At 36.8% G+C, this 17874-nt stretch overlaps 2 protein-coding genes and 1 long non-coding RNA gene across 3 annotated transcripts; 2 read left to right on the top strand and 1 right to left on the bottom strand.

Moving 5' to 3' along the window:
* Positions 1 to 6056: 6056 nt before the first annotated feature.
* Positions 6057 to 7054, top strand: LOC107458081 (uncharacterized). Its single transcript, XM_016076294.3, has one exon. The coding sequence runs from the start codon at positions 6160 to 6162 to the stop codon at positions 6745 to 6747; it is 588 nt and encodes a 195-aa protein (XP_015931780.1). The 5' UTR covers positions 6057 to 6159; the 3' UTR covers positions 6748 to 7054.
* A 5078-nt stretch (positions 7055 to 12132) lies between these two features.
* Positions 12133 to 13353, top strand: LOC107458003 (protein FAR1-RELATED SEQUENCE 5-like). The gene has a single exon (XM_016076200.1). It carries the CDS (start codon positions 12133 to 12135, stop codon positions 13351 to 13353), a length of 1221 nt encoding a protein of 406 aa, XP_015931686.1.
* Positions 13354 to 16966: 3613 nt separating this feature from the next.
* Positions 16967 to 17388, bottom strand: LOC127740632 (uncharacterized). The gene is made up of 3 exons (XR_008001294.1): positions 17341 to 17388; positions 17176 to 17262; positions 16967 to 17053 (listed from the first exon to the last, which is right to left on the bottom strand). It is a non-coding gene; the product is annotated as an uncharacterized LOC127740632 (long non-coding RNA).
* Positions 17389 to 17874: the final 486 nt, after the last annotated feature.

Genomic DNA, 17874 nt, shown 5'->3' with positions numbered 1-17874 from the left:
TGACCTCCACAAGGTCTTGGAACAAGCTTGAATAGCTCTGCTCCGCCTTCTCCCGTAGACTCTCCGCCATAGAGCATCGACCCATCAACCTTTTCCCCTCCTTCCGGAGATTATCCCTCTCTTCTCTCAGCTTGGTAACCTCCTCCTTAAGGCTCCTCTCAACCTCCTGATACAAAAAATTCCTCCCCTCCAGCTCTTCAACCCTCTGGGATGAACCCAAAGAGCTAAGGGGAGCCTTCTCAAAAATATCAAGAAACTTGGTGCATACCCCGCCGCCCTGATACTCTCCGGAACCAGAATAGTAAGGTGGTTTTGAAGAGAAACATCATCCATACTTATACGAGTATAAGGATAGATATGCTCCTGGATAAATTGAGGCGCATCCACCTTGGCCTCACCTTCAAAAGGAGAGCCAGACTCTAAAGCCTTGCGCTTTTTTTTTTTTGGCTCGGGAGAAGGTCGGGAAGAAGGGGGCGGCAGAGAAGAGGCCGAGGAAGAAATAACAATAGGTCGAGCAGGGGTCCCCAAGCTGTGAGAAGAAGGGGGAGGGGAAGGACCAGCTGCCCTGGCACCACCGACCCTGGCGCGGGATCTCGCTTTGGCCTCCTGAACCCTCTGATAAGACTCCCTCGAATTATTCTTCGCCATCTCTGCAAAAGCCATTAGGTAAAAAAGTCAATAAAACAAATCGGAGAAAACAACTCGGAAAGTCAGAAAACTCAACAAATCAATACGACACTACCTAATTGGGCATGCACAAAAATCAGAGACCCCTGGAGGAACTTCTTGGTATCCAGATAAGGGGCTCTCCCCCAAACTTCTCGGAGGAACCCAACGATGGCGCCTCCACCTCGTCCAAATCAAACAAACTATATTTCTCACAAGGAGAGGCCTCTAACCAGTACAAGGAAAAGCAAGGAGAAGAATTTTGATCCAGGAAAAAGGGATGGTGACCCTCTACAGCTTGCACTTTGAAAAAGAAGTTTTTAAAGTCATGAAAGGATTCATCAAAAAGGGTAAAAACTCTCCGGCCTTGTATGGCCCGGAAAGAAACCCATTGCTGTTTGTTATTTTGCCACTAAAGGGCTTGGTCATGTGAAAAAGAAAAAAGAAAATCCTCAAAGAAGTCGAAAAATCCAGGGCATGGCTGATAAATTGATAAATTTTCAAAAAACCCCAAGAGTTGGGGTGAAGCTGGGTAGGAGCTATCCGGCAATGAGATAAAACGGTTATCTCAAAGTCAGAAAAAGGAAGAAGAACACCCAAACGGGTGAAAAAACTCTCGTACATAAAAATAAAATGAGGGTTTTCCTCAGAAGCTCTTCCAAAACAAACCCGGTCTTCCGGACCCGGGACTATCAGTTTATAACTCGACTCATCCCCATCAGAAGCACAAATTCTATTGTGCGTACGAAGGTCGATGACATAGTCAGTATCCACAAGGGGTTCTTCTCCAAGAACAGTAACATCTACCCATAGAGCGAGGGATTCTACAGAAGACGTCTTTTTCTAAAAAAGAAAAGGATCCTGAAACCTACAAAGGGAAAAAAAGAAAAAAGGATCAAAAATAGGGTCTCTAAGGGGCCTGGGGTTAGATCCTTGACAAAACAGAATCACTAAAGTCTACGACCAACGCTCCTCTCAAATAAAAAACATGCAAATAAAAGCAGTCATAAAAGAGAAGAAGAAGAAAGAAAACTGACCTTTACTTTTGAAGGGTCGAAGGTGCTACAGCAGTTGATCAAAAAAAAGAAGCTTTCTTTTCGGAACAGAGTGTGTAAGTGAGAAAGTTTTCAGAAACAAAACAAGGAAAGAGAAGGAAAAGTATTTATAAGCACGTTAGGGGCATAAAGGTAAAACGACGCAACCATTTAAGAAGTTGCACCGTTACCAAGGTGGCCCCCGCGTATGAATACTCAAACCTCTAACAGACGCGACGTTTGATTTGACGCGACTGTTGAAAGCTTTCAAAAACACGTCGGTTCTGAAAAATTACGTCGGTTCCCTATCAGGTCGGCTACGGTCCCGAGTCATAATACTCGACCCCAACTCTTAAAAGAAATTGGGTTCCCTATCAGGTCGGGTACGGTCCCGAGTCATAATACTTGACCCCAACTCTTAAAAGAAATTGGGCTCGAGTATGGGCACTGTTCATACCCTGGCCCAACGCTAAGGCCTAGGTCCAAACGACAGATCCAACCCACAAGGTTGGGCACCTCAGTACACCGACCTTCTCTTAAGAAGTCGGTGCTCCCCACGACTTGACCCAATGAAGTCGGAAGCAGAGATTAGTTGGCAGATAATAACTGCCCCTAAAATCTCTCAATCCACTTCCAGGAGCCATATCGTAACCTCCCTAAGATAAAGGGACGGTTATCCACCCTAAAAGGTGGAACTACTCCAACGGTGGTTATTGGTTCACCACTATAAATACACTAACACCCCTCAAGTATCTCTAGGTCCCAATACTCTCTAGACCTGCTCACATCCTTGCTGACTTAGGCATCGGAGTGTCTTTGCAAGTACCACCCCCATTCTCTCACACGTACAAGTCGGACGGAGGCCCTAAAGGCACAAACCCGCTCGAAGGCTTCCTCCCTCAGACGATTGGGCCAACCCAACGAGTCCAACCCATTAATCTCCGGTTACCCAACGTAACAAATGCTATGTTAGCTAGTTATTAAAATGCTATCACAATAATTAACTGCACAAACGGATATACCAAATAATAATTAATATTTTTAATTAAAAAGCATTGTATTAAAAAAGAAACTAATAATAATCTTAATATATATAGCTAAAGTGTTAAGAATTTAATTTTAACAGAAATATTTAATAATAAAAAAATAGTTTAAAATAGTCAAAATTTATCGTAATTAGTGAACGGTACCTTAAATGTTAAACAAAAAAGTTTGTGTTGAGTTAAGAAATTAATTAAATTAATTAATGATGACAAACATTATTCTATTGGACAAAATAAATAATTAGTGTTGATTATTTAAATGTTGCATGCCAAAATATCATAATTGTAGCAGCCAAAACTGAATGGAAACAAAAACAAAAGCTGGTGGGCTACAAACAAATAAAAGCCCAAAAAGAAACAAAGAATAGAAGGCAACGGGTTGAATGAAAAAGATCTGATCCAAGTCCGGCTGCCTCTCTCATTCAAATCTTCCAATATGCTCTCACCCAAAAGCAACGTTCACATGTTTCCTTTTGGTCAGAAAATCAGAAAAGAAAGAGAGAGCTTCTTCCCTAAGCTAATCACCAAAGAAGCAAAAAAGAGAGAGATTAAGCTTGAAAGGCAGAAGTCAAATCAACCATTTCAAACCAAATCAAGCTTAAGTAAAGGTTAAAAGGTAACCCATTTCTTCATACATGCATCATATCTTCTTCTTCTCTTCCCAACTCTCTGTTCAGTCTGAAATGGGATACAAAGGAAAGTGGATGTCTGTTCTTCTTTGCTGTAAATCCACGGTCTCAAACATATCTTGGGGACCAAGTTGGTTTTCAAGGGTTGAGATAAGGTTTTACCACTGGAAACTTTTGTTCATGATGACTTGTGGCTTTCGGTCAACAAAAAGAGGTCAGAAGTAAAGTCCCAAATTTAAGTAGAAATGGGAGAAAGTGAATGGAAGGGGTTGGTGAAGCACAGAGCTCAAGAAGTTGACCTAAGAAGAAGAACCAAGCAACATGCAAGGAGATAAAAGAAGATTTTCTGTTCATTCAGAGGCAAGGAGGAAAAAACCAGAGTTTGGTAAGTTGCGTTCTGTGAAGAGTTCCCTAAAGAAGTTCCTCTACTTGGATAATGCTTTCTTTCAAAAAAGCATTCGGCCAATACTGAAGAACTAAATCAGAAGCTTGCAAATCTGGTTTATCACATAGCAAAGAGGCTATTGATGAAGTCAATATCCTTCATGTTTTATAGATTGTAATGTACTTTTCAATGTTTATCTTTCTGTAATTTCTTGAATAAAAAGGCATTGTGAGAGAGCTCAAATAAAAGCCATGAGTGAAAAAATGGTGAGTGATACACTTGAGAGAAAAGTCTAGAGTTATTTCAGATTTCTTTAGGTTGATTAAGTGTCTTGCATCTTGTACCTGTTAGGTATCCCTTTCTTAGTTGGGTTAGCACTAAGAGTGAAGAGTTAGGTATTAATATAGCCAATGTCAAGTTAGGTTATAACTTGAGTGTGAAAGGATTGGGTCAATCCTGTGGAATCGGTGTATGTAATACTTTTAACTATAGTGGAAATTCCTCCATTGTTGTGGAGGAGACTGGACGTAGGTTGCATAGCACAAGGCAACCGAACCAGGATACATGCTGTGTTAGCTTTTCTCTTCTCTGCTGTGTTCTGTTCTCTGATATTCATGAGACAAAAATAAATTGTCTCACAAATTTTCGCTGCTGAGTACAAACAGAATCAGAATTGAAAGTTTGTTTTAAAGTGTCTTTTCAGTAATCTAAAAAGAAGGCATAGATTCAACCCCCCTTCTCTAAACCTACCACAACCTTCAAGTTTGAATGGTATTTTTTTGTTTGAACGGTATAATCATATCTATTTTTTGAGTTAATACTCAAAATGACCCCTGAAATTTGACTCCCGATTCAATTTAGCCCTTAAATTTTCAATTGATCTAAATTGTATCCTGAAATTTTAACGCGTGCCTCAAATTGGTCCTTCTGTCCATTTCCATCACCGGAAAGCTAACATGGCACAATTAAACGATATCGTTTCACTATTTGTTCCAAAACGACGTCATTTGACTCTTCCTCTTTTTCTTCCTCCTTCTCAAGCAACCATGGCTTTGATACTGCTTCGAGTTTCAAAAACCTCAAGTATGGTCTCATCCTCAGCTTTAGACTCATCTCTTCTTCTTTGTTCATTCTCTCTCCAAATAGTCATTAAATCCATCACTCGCACTCTCTTTTTCTCCATGGCTTTTCTCCAATCCAATTTCAGTAATCAAGTAATCATCATCACCTTCATCTACACACGCATGAGCAACTACTTCATTCACAACAACAACCACAACCACACAATCACTTCTACTTCCTCCATTTCACTTCAAATTGATTCTTAATTATCATCATCATCATCATCATCATTATTATTGAAAAAGAAAATACAGAATGGGGGATAAAATTCCAGTGCAATACTACAACCTTAACTCGCCATCTTCCTTCATCGGGAGTCTCCTCCATGTTCTCAAAGTCGTCAACGCAAGAACCACTGTCCCCTCTCCATTATTCCAGAAGCTTTTCATGTGATTAAAGTGGCTGATTTAGATGCTGATTATTCTGGTCAAGACAAAATGGATAAGATAAAAAATAGGAAGATATAGCATAAGGAGGAGGAGGAGGAGAAGGAGGGAGCGACGAACAGTGCACGTTGGTGCAGTGGCCAAGGTTGCACGACCAAAAAAGAGGTAGCAACGATTACGAATACGGCGATAGTAGAAGGATGTTGCAGGAGTTTCTTGTTGGTTTGTTTGGATTTGACACCATAGAAATTTAACACGCCCTTTTAATGATGAAGGAACAGGGAATTGGGGTTTTGAAAAATGCTGTCGTTTTTCTTGTGCCATTGCAAGGTGTCAACTAAATTTGCCACGTCATTTATCCGATTACGGAAATGAACGGAAGGGACAATTTGAGGCACGCGTTAAAATTTCAAGATACAATTTAAGACAATTAAAAATTTAAGGGTTAAATTGAATTGGTAGTCAAATTTCAAGGACTATTTTAAGTATTAACTCCTGTTTTTTATATAATATTCACACAATAAATATAAAATGGAGAGTGCTAAGTAAACAATGATCATGTTGAACAACATGAACAACTACCAATCAAATAAAAATACATTATACATTAATTTAAGATTAATTTACTCTTTTAACCCTATTAATTTATATTATTCATACATTATTCAAAAATATTATTAATTACCTATATTTTTCCATATAAAATATAGTTATTTCTACTAAGATGATCTTATATAATTTTCAAATTCTAAACCCTAATTTTAATATACGAAAATATGAAATTTGTGAAAAGATGGCAAGAGAGATAAGGGGTTAATTGGGAAAAAAAAATCCCACCCACCTCACGCCTCACAATTCACAGTTCACAGTTGACAGCCTCATTCTCTCTCTCAAATGGCCCGACTACTCCTCCTCCACCCGGTGCTGTCCGCCGTCGTCCTCAGCCTCCTCGTCGTACTGTCCACCCCTGGCGCCTCCGCTCGCCCTTGCCGAAGCTTCCACATCTCCTCCTACACCTTCTCCCTTCCCTCATCGGACGATCCATCCCTCCCTTCCAGCTCTACCCTCACCACCTTCACTGAGATCCACTCCTTCCGCCACTTCCCCGCCAAGGTTTTCTTCACACGTAGCATCAGTGATTCCTCCGTCGGCATGACAGAGCCCCGCCGCCGTTCCCCTGAAACTCGCCCCGCCGCGACACTCGGATTCTCCGCTGAAGAATTCGGCTCCCTCCGTGACCGCACCAAGGACCTCCTCTCCGTTGTCGCCGCCCTCCTCTTCGGCGTCGGCTGCGGCGCCCTCACCGCCACCACCATATACCTCGTCTGGTCCTCGCTCTCCAGCCGTCACGATCACGATTACGACGATTACCTTGACGACGAGGAAGATGAGAAGATCAATAGCTCTAAGAAGTTAGGGTACGTGAAGATTCCGGAGGCAGAGGCGGAGGCTATTCCGGCTCCGACCAAGGATGCGGTATGAGAGCAATTCGATTAGGGTTTATTAACGTCCCCTTTTCGTAGTGTTTATATAACAATCGAATTTACAGTGGAAATTAATAAGGAAATACTTGATGGTGTGTTTGTAATTTGTTAATTACATGTGTAATCCGTTTCTGCACACATACTAATGGATTTACTATATCTGTCATGAATTATGATCATCAATTATAGCCTTGAGTATGGGCTATGTTGAGGATACATTGCAGTTGTATTATAAATAATAGGAAATTTGCATTCTTAATGTCATTGAAAACTTAGCTTCTTGGAGAAGCATTGTTATTTTTTTTCCCAGTTTGCATATCTAAAAATCAACTTGATTCAAAACTTGTGTGAAAAGTATGGAATTTATAAATCAACTATGGAATATCTGAATTGGTTAGCTCACTGTACTCTAGTATACATTTAGAGTGTGGGTAATAACATTTGTTGTTTAAGGAGTTTTGTCCAATTGAATACCAAAACGCTGGTAATTTGTGCTTCATTGCCAGGTATGGTTTTGTTTTGGCTGCTGTTAAGTACTGATTGCCTAACAATATAATAGGAGTAGGTGTGTATAGAGGGTAGTTACATGGCTCAGGATTCGGTGGTCCAGGAACCTTTGGACTACTTAGTGGTCCAAGTAGAAAACATGTTTTTAGAGTTTTTTTATCAATTGCTATGTAGTCCTTGAACTATTTTTAATTGCAAATTAACCCCTTATATTTTATTTAATTATAGAAACTATTTTTTATTTTATAAATTATTTATTTATCAATTAAGAATTATATTTATTAACAAAAAAATACAAAACAACAACTAATTATATTCCAGTCGAGTAAAATATTATGTTTGATCTCGTGAAGTTCCTCCATGACTTTCAAATCGTGTTTCCTTGAAATTCAATCGATTGGTTTATCAAAACAATCGATTGAATGATACTCAAACAATCGATTGTTTTTGTTACTCAATCGATTGAATTCACGAAAACAACATGGATTTGCCAAATACAATCGATTGGAAAGTGATGACATTGAAGTTTTAGCCAAATTCAATCGATTGGTAATTTAATCCAATCGATTGGAAGGTGATGAAGTTGAATTTTTTGCCGAGTTCAATCGATTGGTAATGTTACCCAATCGATTGAAATGTGATGACTTTGATTTCTTTGGCCAAATTCAATCGATTGATAATGAAATCCAATCGATTGAAAAGTGACGACATTGAACTTTTTGCCAAATTCAATCGATTGGTGGCGTAATCCAATCGATTGAATTTTGAAATGTGCTGTGTATTAAAGCTGATAACCCTGCGTATTCACACCCACTCTCTCCACCTTTTCATTCGAACGCCACTCTCTCCTCTCTCTAAAAACCAGAAAGCTTCTCTCTAAAACCAGAAAGCTTCTCTCTTCTTCTTCTCCATTCTCACCCACACCCACTCCAAACTAGATACATAATTCCAACCCTCATCAAAATCCCTACAAAACCCACAAAACCAGTATCCCCATAATGGCCAGAACTAAGAACGCCAAAAGAGCCAGGGTTGAGGGAGAAAGCTCTGCTTCCGCCAGACTCATTGCTTCATCCCACTACATGGCAAGGTGGCTGCCGTCTCAAAGGGCACTGAAAAACTATGTGGAGAAATTCGAGTCAAGGCCAATTGTTCCTCCCAGGTACATAACAGCCGAGTTCCTTCAGGATAGACGTTTTAATTTGGTGTTGAATGCATTGCAAACACAGCACTTAGTTGATTTTGTACAAACTAGGGATGAGTATTACCCGCACTTGGTTAGGGCTGTTTATAGTTCTTTGAATTATGTTGTTTCTGAACCTGATGAAGAGGGTGAGGTAATGCCGCTGATTGAGTTTGATTTAGAGAAACAGCATTATAGAGTTACTTTGCAAGAACTAGCTGAACAATGGAGTCTAGTTTATCATGGGGCAAAATTTACTGGTGGTATTGCCGCAGATGAGGAATGGGGTGAATACAACAGATTAGTTGGTTTGCAGAGTTTACAATATGAGAATCCACACATGGATGCTAGAGGTAATATAAGTTGCAGTGGGTTGGGGATTGAGCAGCGTATATTGATGTATTTGTTTTCATACATGTTGATTCCAAGAAAACATAATCATGGAATCTTGTTTAACGAAGATATTTTAGTGCTTTGGGCTATGGTGACTGGAAAGGAGATAAACTGGCCTTATTTTATGGTTCATCATATTCTTGAGATGAAGAAAGGAAAATCAAGTGTTGGTTTAGGATATGCTTGCCATTGGACCAAGATTTTCAAATGGCTTGGAATTGACTTGACTGAAGAGAAAAGTGTTGTCTTGACTAATGTAGCCAAGATTGATGACAGCACTCTAAGACAGATGGAAAGAGATCCGGATGCCCAACAACCCCAGGCTCAAGGGCAACCAATATTCTTGCTTTGATTTTTACAATTCATATATAGAGTTCTTAAAGGTACTAGGTTTGTTTGAATTGTAAGACCTTCTTGGATGATGGAATCAATTTAGCTAACGGTTTTTTAAGTTTATCTATATTCTTAAGATGCAATCAGGTCTTGAAAACAATGTGTTTGTATGGATTCAATCGATTGTTTTGATAGTGCAATCGATTGAAGTACACTTAAACACTGTTCCAATCGATTGTTTTGCTATTTTAATCGATTGGAGTGCACTTAATTACTGTATCAATCGATTGTTTTCTAAGTGCAATCGATTGAATTATCATCAATTTCAATTTCAATCGATTGCATATAAAACCAATCGATTGATACTGTAATTAAGTGTACTCCAATCGATTAAAATAACAAAACAATCGCAAGTGTATTCTAATCGATTAAAATAACAAAACAATCGATTAGAACATTGTGTTTAAGTATACTTTAATCGATTGGTGGGGGCTTGATTTCGCATTGTCAATCTACCAATTTTGAAACTTTTTCTTTAAATGTGATCCGTCTAAGATTATTATTATTATTATTATTTGCCAAAAGCATGATTTTCGCATAACTCAGTCGATTGGTCATACGATCCAATCGATTGAATGATGAAAAAAAATTGGATTTTTGTAATTCAATCGATTGTTTAGAATTTCCAATCGATTGAATGCTTCAAAACAACCTAGGTCTCACCAAATTCAATCGATTGCTTTTGTGACTCAATCGATTGAATTTACCCAAACAATATGAATTTGCCAATTTCAATCAATTGTAGTGTGTGTGAATTCAAATTCAATCGATTGAAATGATCATTCAATCGATTGGAACGCGATGTATTACGCCTATGTCAATCTTGTTTTCGTTTTTAAACATTATCATCTTATTCATCTATCTTATCTTTAAAATTCTATCTTCCTTTTTTAAGGTTTTATTTTGATTTAGATACTCTAATCTTATCTTTTCCTTAATATTAACATTATAAATTGGTGAATAATCCATCACCAATTATTCAATCCCACCATTAAAATCGTGTATCATTCTCTTTATAAAAAATTTCATTGTTTTTCTTTCGAACATCCATCCATCTACTGAATATCCATTTTTTTTATTTTTTATCCGTCTATTTAATTTCCACTTTTTGTTCATCGTTAATTGACAATCACCGTTGCAGCAATCAGCAAAGGTCCAATCAATTTTTTTCATTGTAGTGTTCAGAAAACAATCCATCGTTTTGATTACAAAATCGAGGTAAGTGGATAGAATCTCTAATTTTCCAATTATTCGTTTCGATACTTTATTCGTAAAAATTGATTGTGTAATGAAAATTTTTTTTTTATCTTTTATTAACTGACAAGACATTGAGAATTACTAAAAAGTGAATAGATGTTTTTATTTTTTATTACTAATTAGCTAGCAATCAGGGACGGACCTAGAGGGGGCGAGTAGTGGCCTGAACCCCCCAAAATTTTAAGAAATTATACTTATATATAAAATTTGTGTTTAAAAAATAAAAACAAATATTAGGTAATTTAATAGTTTTATATGTATTATTTTTCATTATGTAATAGATTTATGTCTTAATTGTTAATTCACTAATATTTTTACCTAACTAATTTAATATCATACCCTCAAGTCTTTGTACCTTTCCAATTAGTTTTTATATAATAATTTCTATATTTATTTTTTTAAAATTATTTGTTTTTTTATATTAATATATTTAACATTCATATTTTTATATTAATAATAACTTAAGTAGTTATGTTTTGGTAATCACATTATGTACTGTATATATTATTTTCTTGTAAAAAATATTAATTCTTCTTCTAAATTCATATTGGTAAAAGAAAAATTTTATAAAGATATCGTATACATTGTATTCTACAATGGTACCGTGTCTTTCAATTAATTAATAATTTATAATTTATTTTTAAATTTTTTTAAAACTTTTGAAAGAATGAATTTTAATTAATAAGATATGGGATCATTTTTAGCAAATCACGTTATAAATTATATGGTATTTTATAAATTTGTAATGTACAATTGCTAAAGTTATATTTTATTTATGTAATTATCATATTAAAACTAAAATTGTTGGAAAAAATTATAATTATATGTATCTTAATAAATATATTAAAAAACTAACTCCAATAACTATATGTTAATTATTTTTATAGATTAAAATTAATTATATAAAAATTGGCACCTCAATATTAAAATCTCTGGATCCGTCCCTGCTAGCAATATACGAATCTATCTATTGTATGTAATGTTATAAGATGGAGTGTACTGATTTTTTTTTTCATTGGACATTTTAAGATGTCAGGTATATTTACGGACACTGAGATGAATGAGCAATACCAGGAGGACGATGACTTTAACCAACAAGAAGAGCTAGTAAGTGACCAAGATATGATGGATGAACAGAATGAATTCGCAAATGATGAACATACTAAAGTCAGGGATTAGCACTTTACAGATATTTGGTCTTCTAGCTAGTCAAGCAGGCGGGTATGAATTTGTTGGCTATGGTCCCAGAGATATGTACAATTAGATTGCTCAGCAAAGGCGTTAAATTCCTGGTGATGCAGCACGAGTGTTGAAGAAGTTGGAGGATATGCGGTTGAAGGATCCACAATTATATTTCAAGGCATGTCACGATTCAAGAGGTTTGTTACGTAATTTGTTCTGGTCTGATGGGATTAGCCAACTAGACTACCGACTCTTCGGGGATGTTATAGCTTTTGATGCTACGTACAAGAAGAACAAGTATAGTTGTCCATTAGTCATATTCAGTGGGGTTAACCACCACAACCAAACAATTGTTTTTGACCTGCGTTAATTGCTGACGAAACTACTGATACATATATTTGGCTCCTGCGTCTGCTCATGTTTGCAATTAGGGGCAAGACCCCGACCTCAATCATAACTGATGGGGCCATGGCGATTAGGAATGCAGTGAGAGATGTATTTCCCGAAGTCAGACATAGATTATGCGCTTTGCACCTTATTCGAAATGCAACTAGCAATGTTGGGAATCCATCGTTTACATCTAAATTTAGAAAAATTATGACAGGAGACTACGAGATTCCCGTGTTTAAGCGTAAGTGGGTTCAGCTTATTGAAGAATTTGGCATTGAGGATAAGCCCTGGGTGATCAACATGTACGAAGAGAAGCATATGTGGGCTACTGCATATCTAAGAGGAAAATTCTTTGCTGGCTTTAGAACTACATCAAGATGTGAAGGTTTACACTCAGTTGTGGGAAGGTATGTGGGGTCGCGGTATGATTTGACAAGTTTCGTAGAGCATTTTCAAAGGTGTGTTGCACACATGCGATTTAAAGAATTTAATGCTGATTATGAATCTACACGTGGGGTGCCCGTCATGCAAACTTGTATAGAGCTGCTAGAGAGATATACTGATGAGTTATACACTCATGAGATATTTCTTTTCTTTCGGCCATTTCTCTCCAGAGCTGGATCAATGCGGGTTCTGAACATAGATAATACCGATGATTGCATAAAGTACATTGTGTGTAAGCATGCGAGGCCCGATTTTACGTGGACCGTTGATTTTCGTCAAGAAGAAATGATCTTCATGTGTACCTGTTTACGAATGGAGTCATTTGGTATTCCCTGCGAACATATTGTGAAAGTTCTGGTTGACAGAGACATCCGTGAGATTCCCCGGTCATTGGTATTGGATAGATGGACAAAAAAGGTTAAATCAGCACTCAATGATCCAAGTGGGTTCACCAGGGATGCTGTTGTTATTAGTCGTCAAAGTGCTTTGGTGGAATTTTCTAAACAACTGGCTGCTGTTGCTGCTAAAGTACCAGAGAGATATGAAGAGACACGTGATTTAATTATGGGATTGTACTCATCTTACAAGGCTGCAGACGAAGGAGATAATCAACCTCACTCAGGTGTAGCTAGAAGTAGCAATCCGTATGTGCATCCAACCACTGGAGGCTCAGGACAGCCATCTAAGAAGAAGAAGCGGCAACGTTGTAGTGTTTGTCAAATGGAAGGACATAAGAAGACAACATGTCCTTGGCAAAAGGACATTGACAACAACATTATGGAGAATGAAGCAATCGGTTCGGACGATGGAGACACGTGTACCGAAGCGACGGCTGAGTTAGATAGTGATAGTTAGCAACCTCCATAAACTTTAATGTTTTTGGGTAGAAAATCAGTTCCGTAACTGTATTTTTTCTTTTTTACTATATTAATGAGATTTTATACATTCTTCCAATAGTCGTGCTTATGCTTTCTAGGTGTAATGAGATTTTATTAATATTTTTTGTCTATTTAGAATTATCGTAATTAGTATTCAACTGTTGTTTAGTGCTGCCGTGCTGGCTACTTATATATATTAATTATTTGATGACTCATAATCAAAGTTCTGAAAACCGGACCGGACCGTCCAGTCGATTCCGGTTCAATTGAGAACCAGCAATGTAAGCGATCCGGTCCTTCATTTATAACCGTTCGAAACAAAACCGCTGAAAAACCTCTGAATCGGCTGAGAACCGGTCGGGTGGACCGGACCGGTAACCTGCCGGTTCAGAAAAAACGACGCCGTCTCTTAATTAAAAAAAAAAAGAACCGGATCCACTCCACGTCTCCACCCAAACCCCCTTTCCCAATCATTCATTTATTTCATTTCACTACTCAATCCCTGGAGAACTCTGAAGCAAAGGAACCCTAGCCCTCCATCGTCGCTGCCGTCGTTTCCAGTTCCTCAGCGCCGCCGCCGTCTCCAGTTCCTCAGCACCGCAGCTTCTTCCTCTTCCCCGTGTCCGGAACCCAGTAAATCGACAGGTCCTCGACGGCTCTTCATCTTAACTCACCAAACCAAAACCCTAGGTTCTCTCTGCATTTTGCAACGGTTCTGCCGCAGTGCTGCCGCCGTCCGTGCTGTCGGCGCCGTCCGTGGCCTGGCCCTCTCTTGTAACTCGGCGTCCTGCTTTCCCATCATCCGTCCGACCTCCGTGGCTTCTCTGTTTTGTTGGCTTGAAGCAAATTTCTGCCGTATCGCCGCTCGCCGTCGTCTCCCTGGTCGCCGTCCGTGCCTCCATCAAAAGTTAGTGTCTCTGTCTGTTTTGTTCGTGTCTTCGTCTTCTCTCCCCAGAGCCTCTGTTTGTTGATTTTTAATGTGAAATTGTGAAATTGATAATTTTTGCTGATTTTGTGCTGCTGCTCTTTCTTTGACTTCTGAAATTTTGGATAACATTTTCTTGCTGCTGCTAACAGTGAAAATGAAATCATTATTGGAAATTTTGTTTAGGGATTAGGGATTACTTGCTCTCTGTTTGTAATGTTTGTTGAAATTTCAAGTTTAGTGTGATTAGGGATTACTTGTTGCTGTTTGAAATTACAGGTTTAGTGTGATTAGGGATTAGTTGTTGCTGTTTGGTACTTGCTGCTGCTGTTTTAGTGTTTTTTAACTTGACTCAACTGTTTTTGAATTTTTGTTGATAGATTTATCGATTTTAGTATTTAGGGTGATTATTTGTTGCTGTATTTTAATTTTAGTTGCTGATTGTTCGTGATTTCTGGCTCTTTTTAGTATATTGTGCTTATTGTAAGTGATTTCTGGCTGTGTGAATGTTCTTATTTCTGGCTCTGTGAGTGTTGTTTTGTTTTTGTTTTAAGGCCCTATTCTGTGCTCAGTTTTCATTTTGTAGGAAATTATTTGACGTATATAAGAATTAAGAAGGAAGATTATCCCAACAGCTACTCTGTTGATTGATTCTAGTCCCCCACAAGCTTGAAGAGAGGAACCCTTCATCATTGGTTAGTATAAGAAATAAATAATCTGAAAACTGTTGTTATTCCATTGTATTCAATTTGTGAACTTCCTCTGTTCAGTGTAGTTTGTTTGTTTGTTTATTCATTGAACTTCCACAAAAATCACTTGTTTATGATCCCCTTTTGTCCAGAATAAACAGTTCTTGAGTCCTTGCTTAGCTTTATGTCAGGTGGATTATGTGCTGTTAACTTGTACAAGCTTAAGATTTCTCCTTTAATGTAGTATATGCAGGCTAATTTTGAATTGGTATAATTATACCACAAAGCTATAATTATACCACAAAGCTATACCAAAGGAACTGGATTGATAGAAAGATCTTTATCAAAAGCTATAATTATACTTTAATATTGATCTTTAATATAGATTGCAACAACCACAGACACAAACAGATCAAACAATCTGTCTCATATAAGGAAGGGTAGAAACAACGGCTGATGAGAAATTTTAATACTATACATACATATTTCACAATATTTCACAATAATAATATACTTGAATTAATCATTCTACTTATATGACAAGATCAATTTGCTTTCTTGGTGGGATTAGCAATTGGTTGCTTACAATTAATGACATTCTAGCTATTAGTATGTAGCTAGCTTCTTTAGTTTTTCCATTTCAATTATAATCCACTAACGTTCATTAAATTGAAGTAGCTAAGTATGAAAATAATTCGGTTATAATTCGGTTGTAACGAACTAAGATTCGGGTTTTAAAACTAATCAGTCACAAATATAAATAACGATTACAAGAATTTATTTTCATAAACACGATTAAAATGGATAAATTTAAGGTTGGAGTAGAACAAAAATGTGTTTTCATTTTTTCTACTTTAATTTTTTTCATAATTTTAGAAACAAGAAGTAACAAAATAATATTATTTTCTTAATAAGTAAGAGAACATCGTCATGGTTTTATTTTGCTTTATTTATTTACAAATTTATCACTTATAGTTTGAAATAATATTTGTATGGGATGGTTGTTAAAATAATGTTTGTATGAGATGGTTATTGAAATAATCAATGGGAATGACATTAAAAATATGTGTTTCTAAAATCAATTAAACTAAAACTCCATACGGTTCATAAATTAAACTAAAACTCCATACGGTGCATAGAAATAGAGTAAAATTGAGAAAAGTAACGAAGCAATACATTTCTATTTAAGAAGTCATTTAAAGAAATTCGCAGGAAGTACATCCACTAACTCTAACAAATAAATACGCACTAACCAAAGTATTACACTCTATCTAGATTAATTATAAGAACTGTGCATATTCCAAAACTCCTCGACCGATGCTATAATTTGTGGCTTCTTATAGTTGATCCGACTCCGGAGTATATGCACCGCGGTTATCATGCGAATATCGTGATCATCAAGCAAGAAATTATACATTATGAATTAGTACCAAAAAATAGGGATTAAATATTAGAGATTTGTTTTATAAATGCTCACCTTATTGTTACCATATGGCTTAAATTCATAAGTCATATCCATCCACTTCATCACCCAAGTTGCAGAGTTCAAGCTTGAGGAACATTGAGGTATATCTTCTGGTCTTTCAACTTTGTAGTCATGAAATTGTTTATTATACTCTTAAATGCCATCATCTTTGTAAAATTTTGACATGATGATTTGCTATAGTACGTTTGCCTGATTTCAATTAACTAGTTAAATAATAGAAATGAAAAATACAAAGCAAATAAGCTTATAAAAACTTTTTATGGCCTTACTAGGATCTTGATAACACGTTCATGATAGTGAATTCTGTCATCATTAAAATAGGTGTCCAAGTGATAGATTGTACGATCGTCAACCGAGATTACCATTAGATACCAATGATCATCCTCTTGAATAGGAACATATATCTAAACCATAAAAATTTGCCCCTCGGTTATGTATGCTGATAATGGAAAACTGTATCCAACAATGAATCTTTATAAAAAATTCTTACAAATTTTAAATCAGCAGTAGGTTGCATAAATTTATAAATGTAGTCTTCCATCTTCTTCTTTAAATCTTTCTTGTTGAAGACATCCACCTAGTTCATTAATGCAAACCAATATAGTCTTTAGTACATGATAAAGAAGTATAGTTCTATATCAGCATTGCATTTGTAACTAAAGATAAATGAACTTATCTTTTCAGGGTTATAGAACATACCACAAATCTCGGTGGAAGTTGCCATGTTGTCTTGAAACTTACATCAGATTGATCATCAGTGCATTTCAATGCCGCTAATTCAAGAATCTGGATCACAATCCAAATATATATTAAGAGATCATGCCCAGAACCGAACGTAGATTAACTAATAGATTACTTCTGTACCTTATCAGTAATGGGTCTGTCAGGTATGAAATGTGCAAAGTCTGATCTAATTGCTCTGATTGTATTTGTTATGACAAGTTCTTCACTGTATCCATTAAAAACCGAAACACATTAGATTGGCCCTCATTCATCGACAACAAAGATAATATCAAATTAACTTACGATGGATCTAGCGATGCTGAAAATATATATGCACAGGCCTTTATCTGATCTTCCAAAAGATGCATGGTTGGAGTTGGCATAAATTGACACTGCATTGACTACAAATTTTAATACAAAAGTATTAGCAATTCATCACTAAATGTAATAATAAGCAGTGCCCATAAGAAACTATATAATTTAAGTGGTAATTACGCTGGTAATGGAAAAGAAATAAACAGCTCTTCTATAGTCTTTTGTGGGTTGGCTCAGTGCATAAGACGCCTTCGATTTATTGACTGATTTGGGCTCAATCTTTGGCTTTCTAATTCCGCCTGGGTGAGTGAACGGTAATTTTTTCTGCGTCCCCATAATGCTCTTACCCTAAGAAAAAAA

Source organism: Arachis duranensis, chromosome 7, assembly GCF_000817695.3.
Source record: "Arachis duranensis cultivar V14167 chromosome 7, aradu.V14167.gnm2.J7QH, whole genome shotgun sequence".
Taxonomy (NCBI): Eukaryota; Viridiplantae; Streptophyta; class Magnoliopsida; order Fabales; family Fabaceae; genus Arachis; species Arachis duranensis.
Note: the sequence above shows the minus strand (reverse complement) of the source record. Positions and strands in the feature narration are given on the sequence as shown.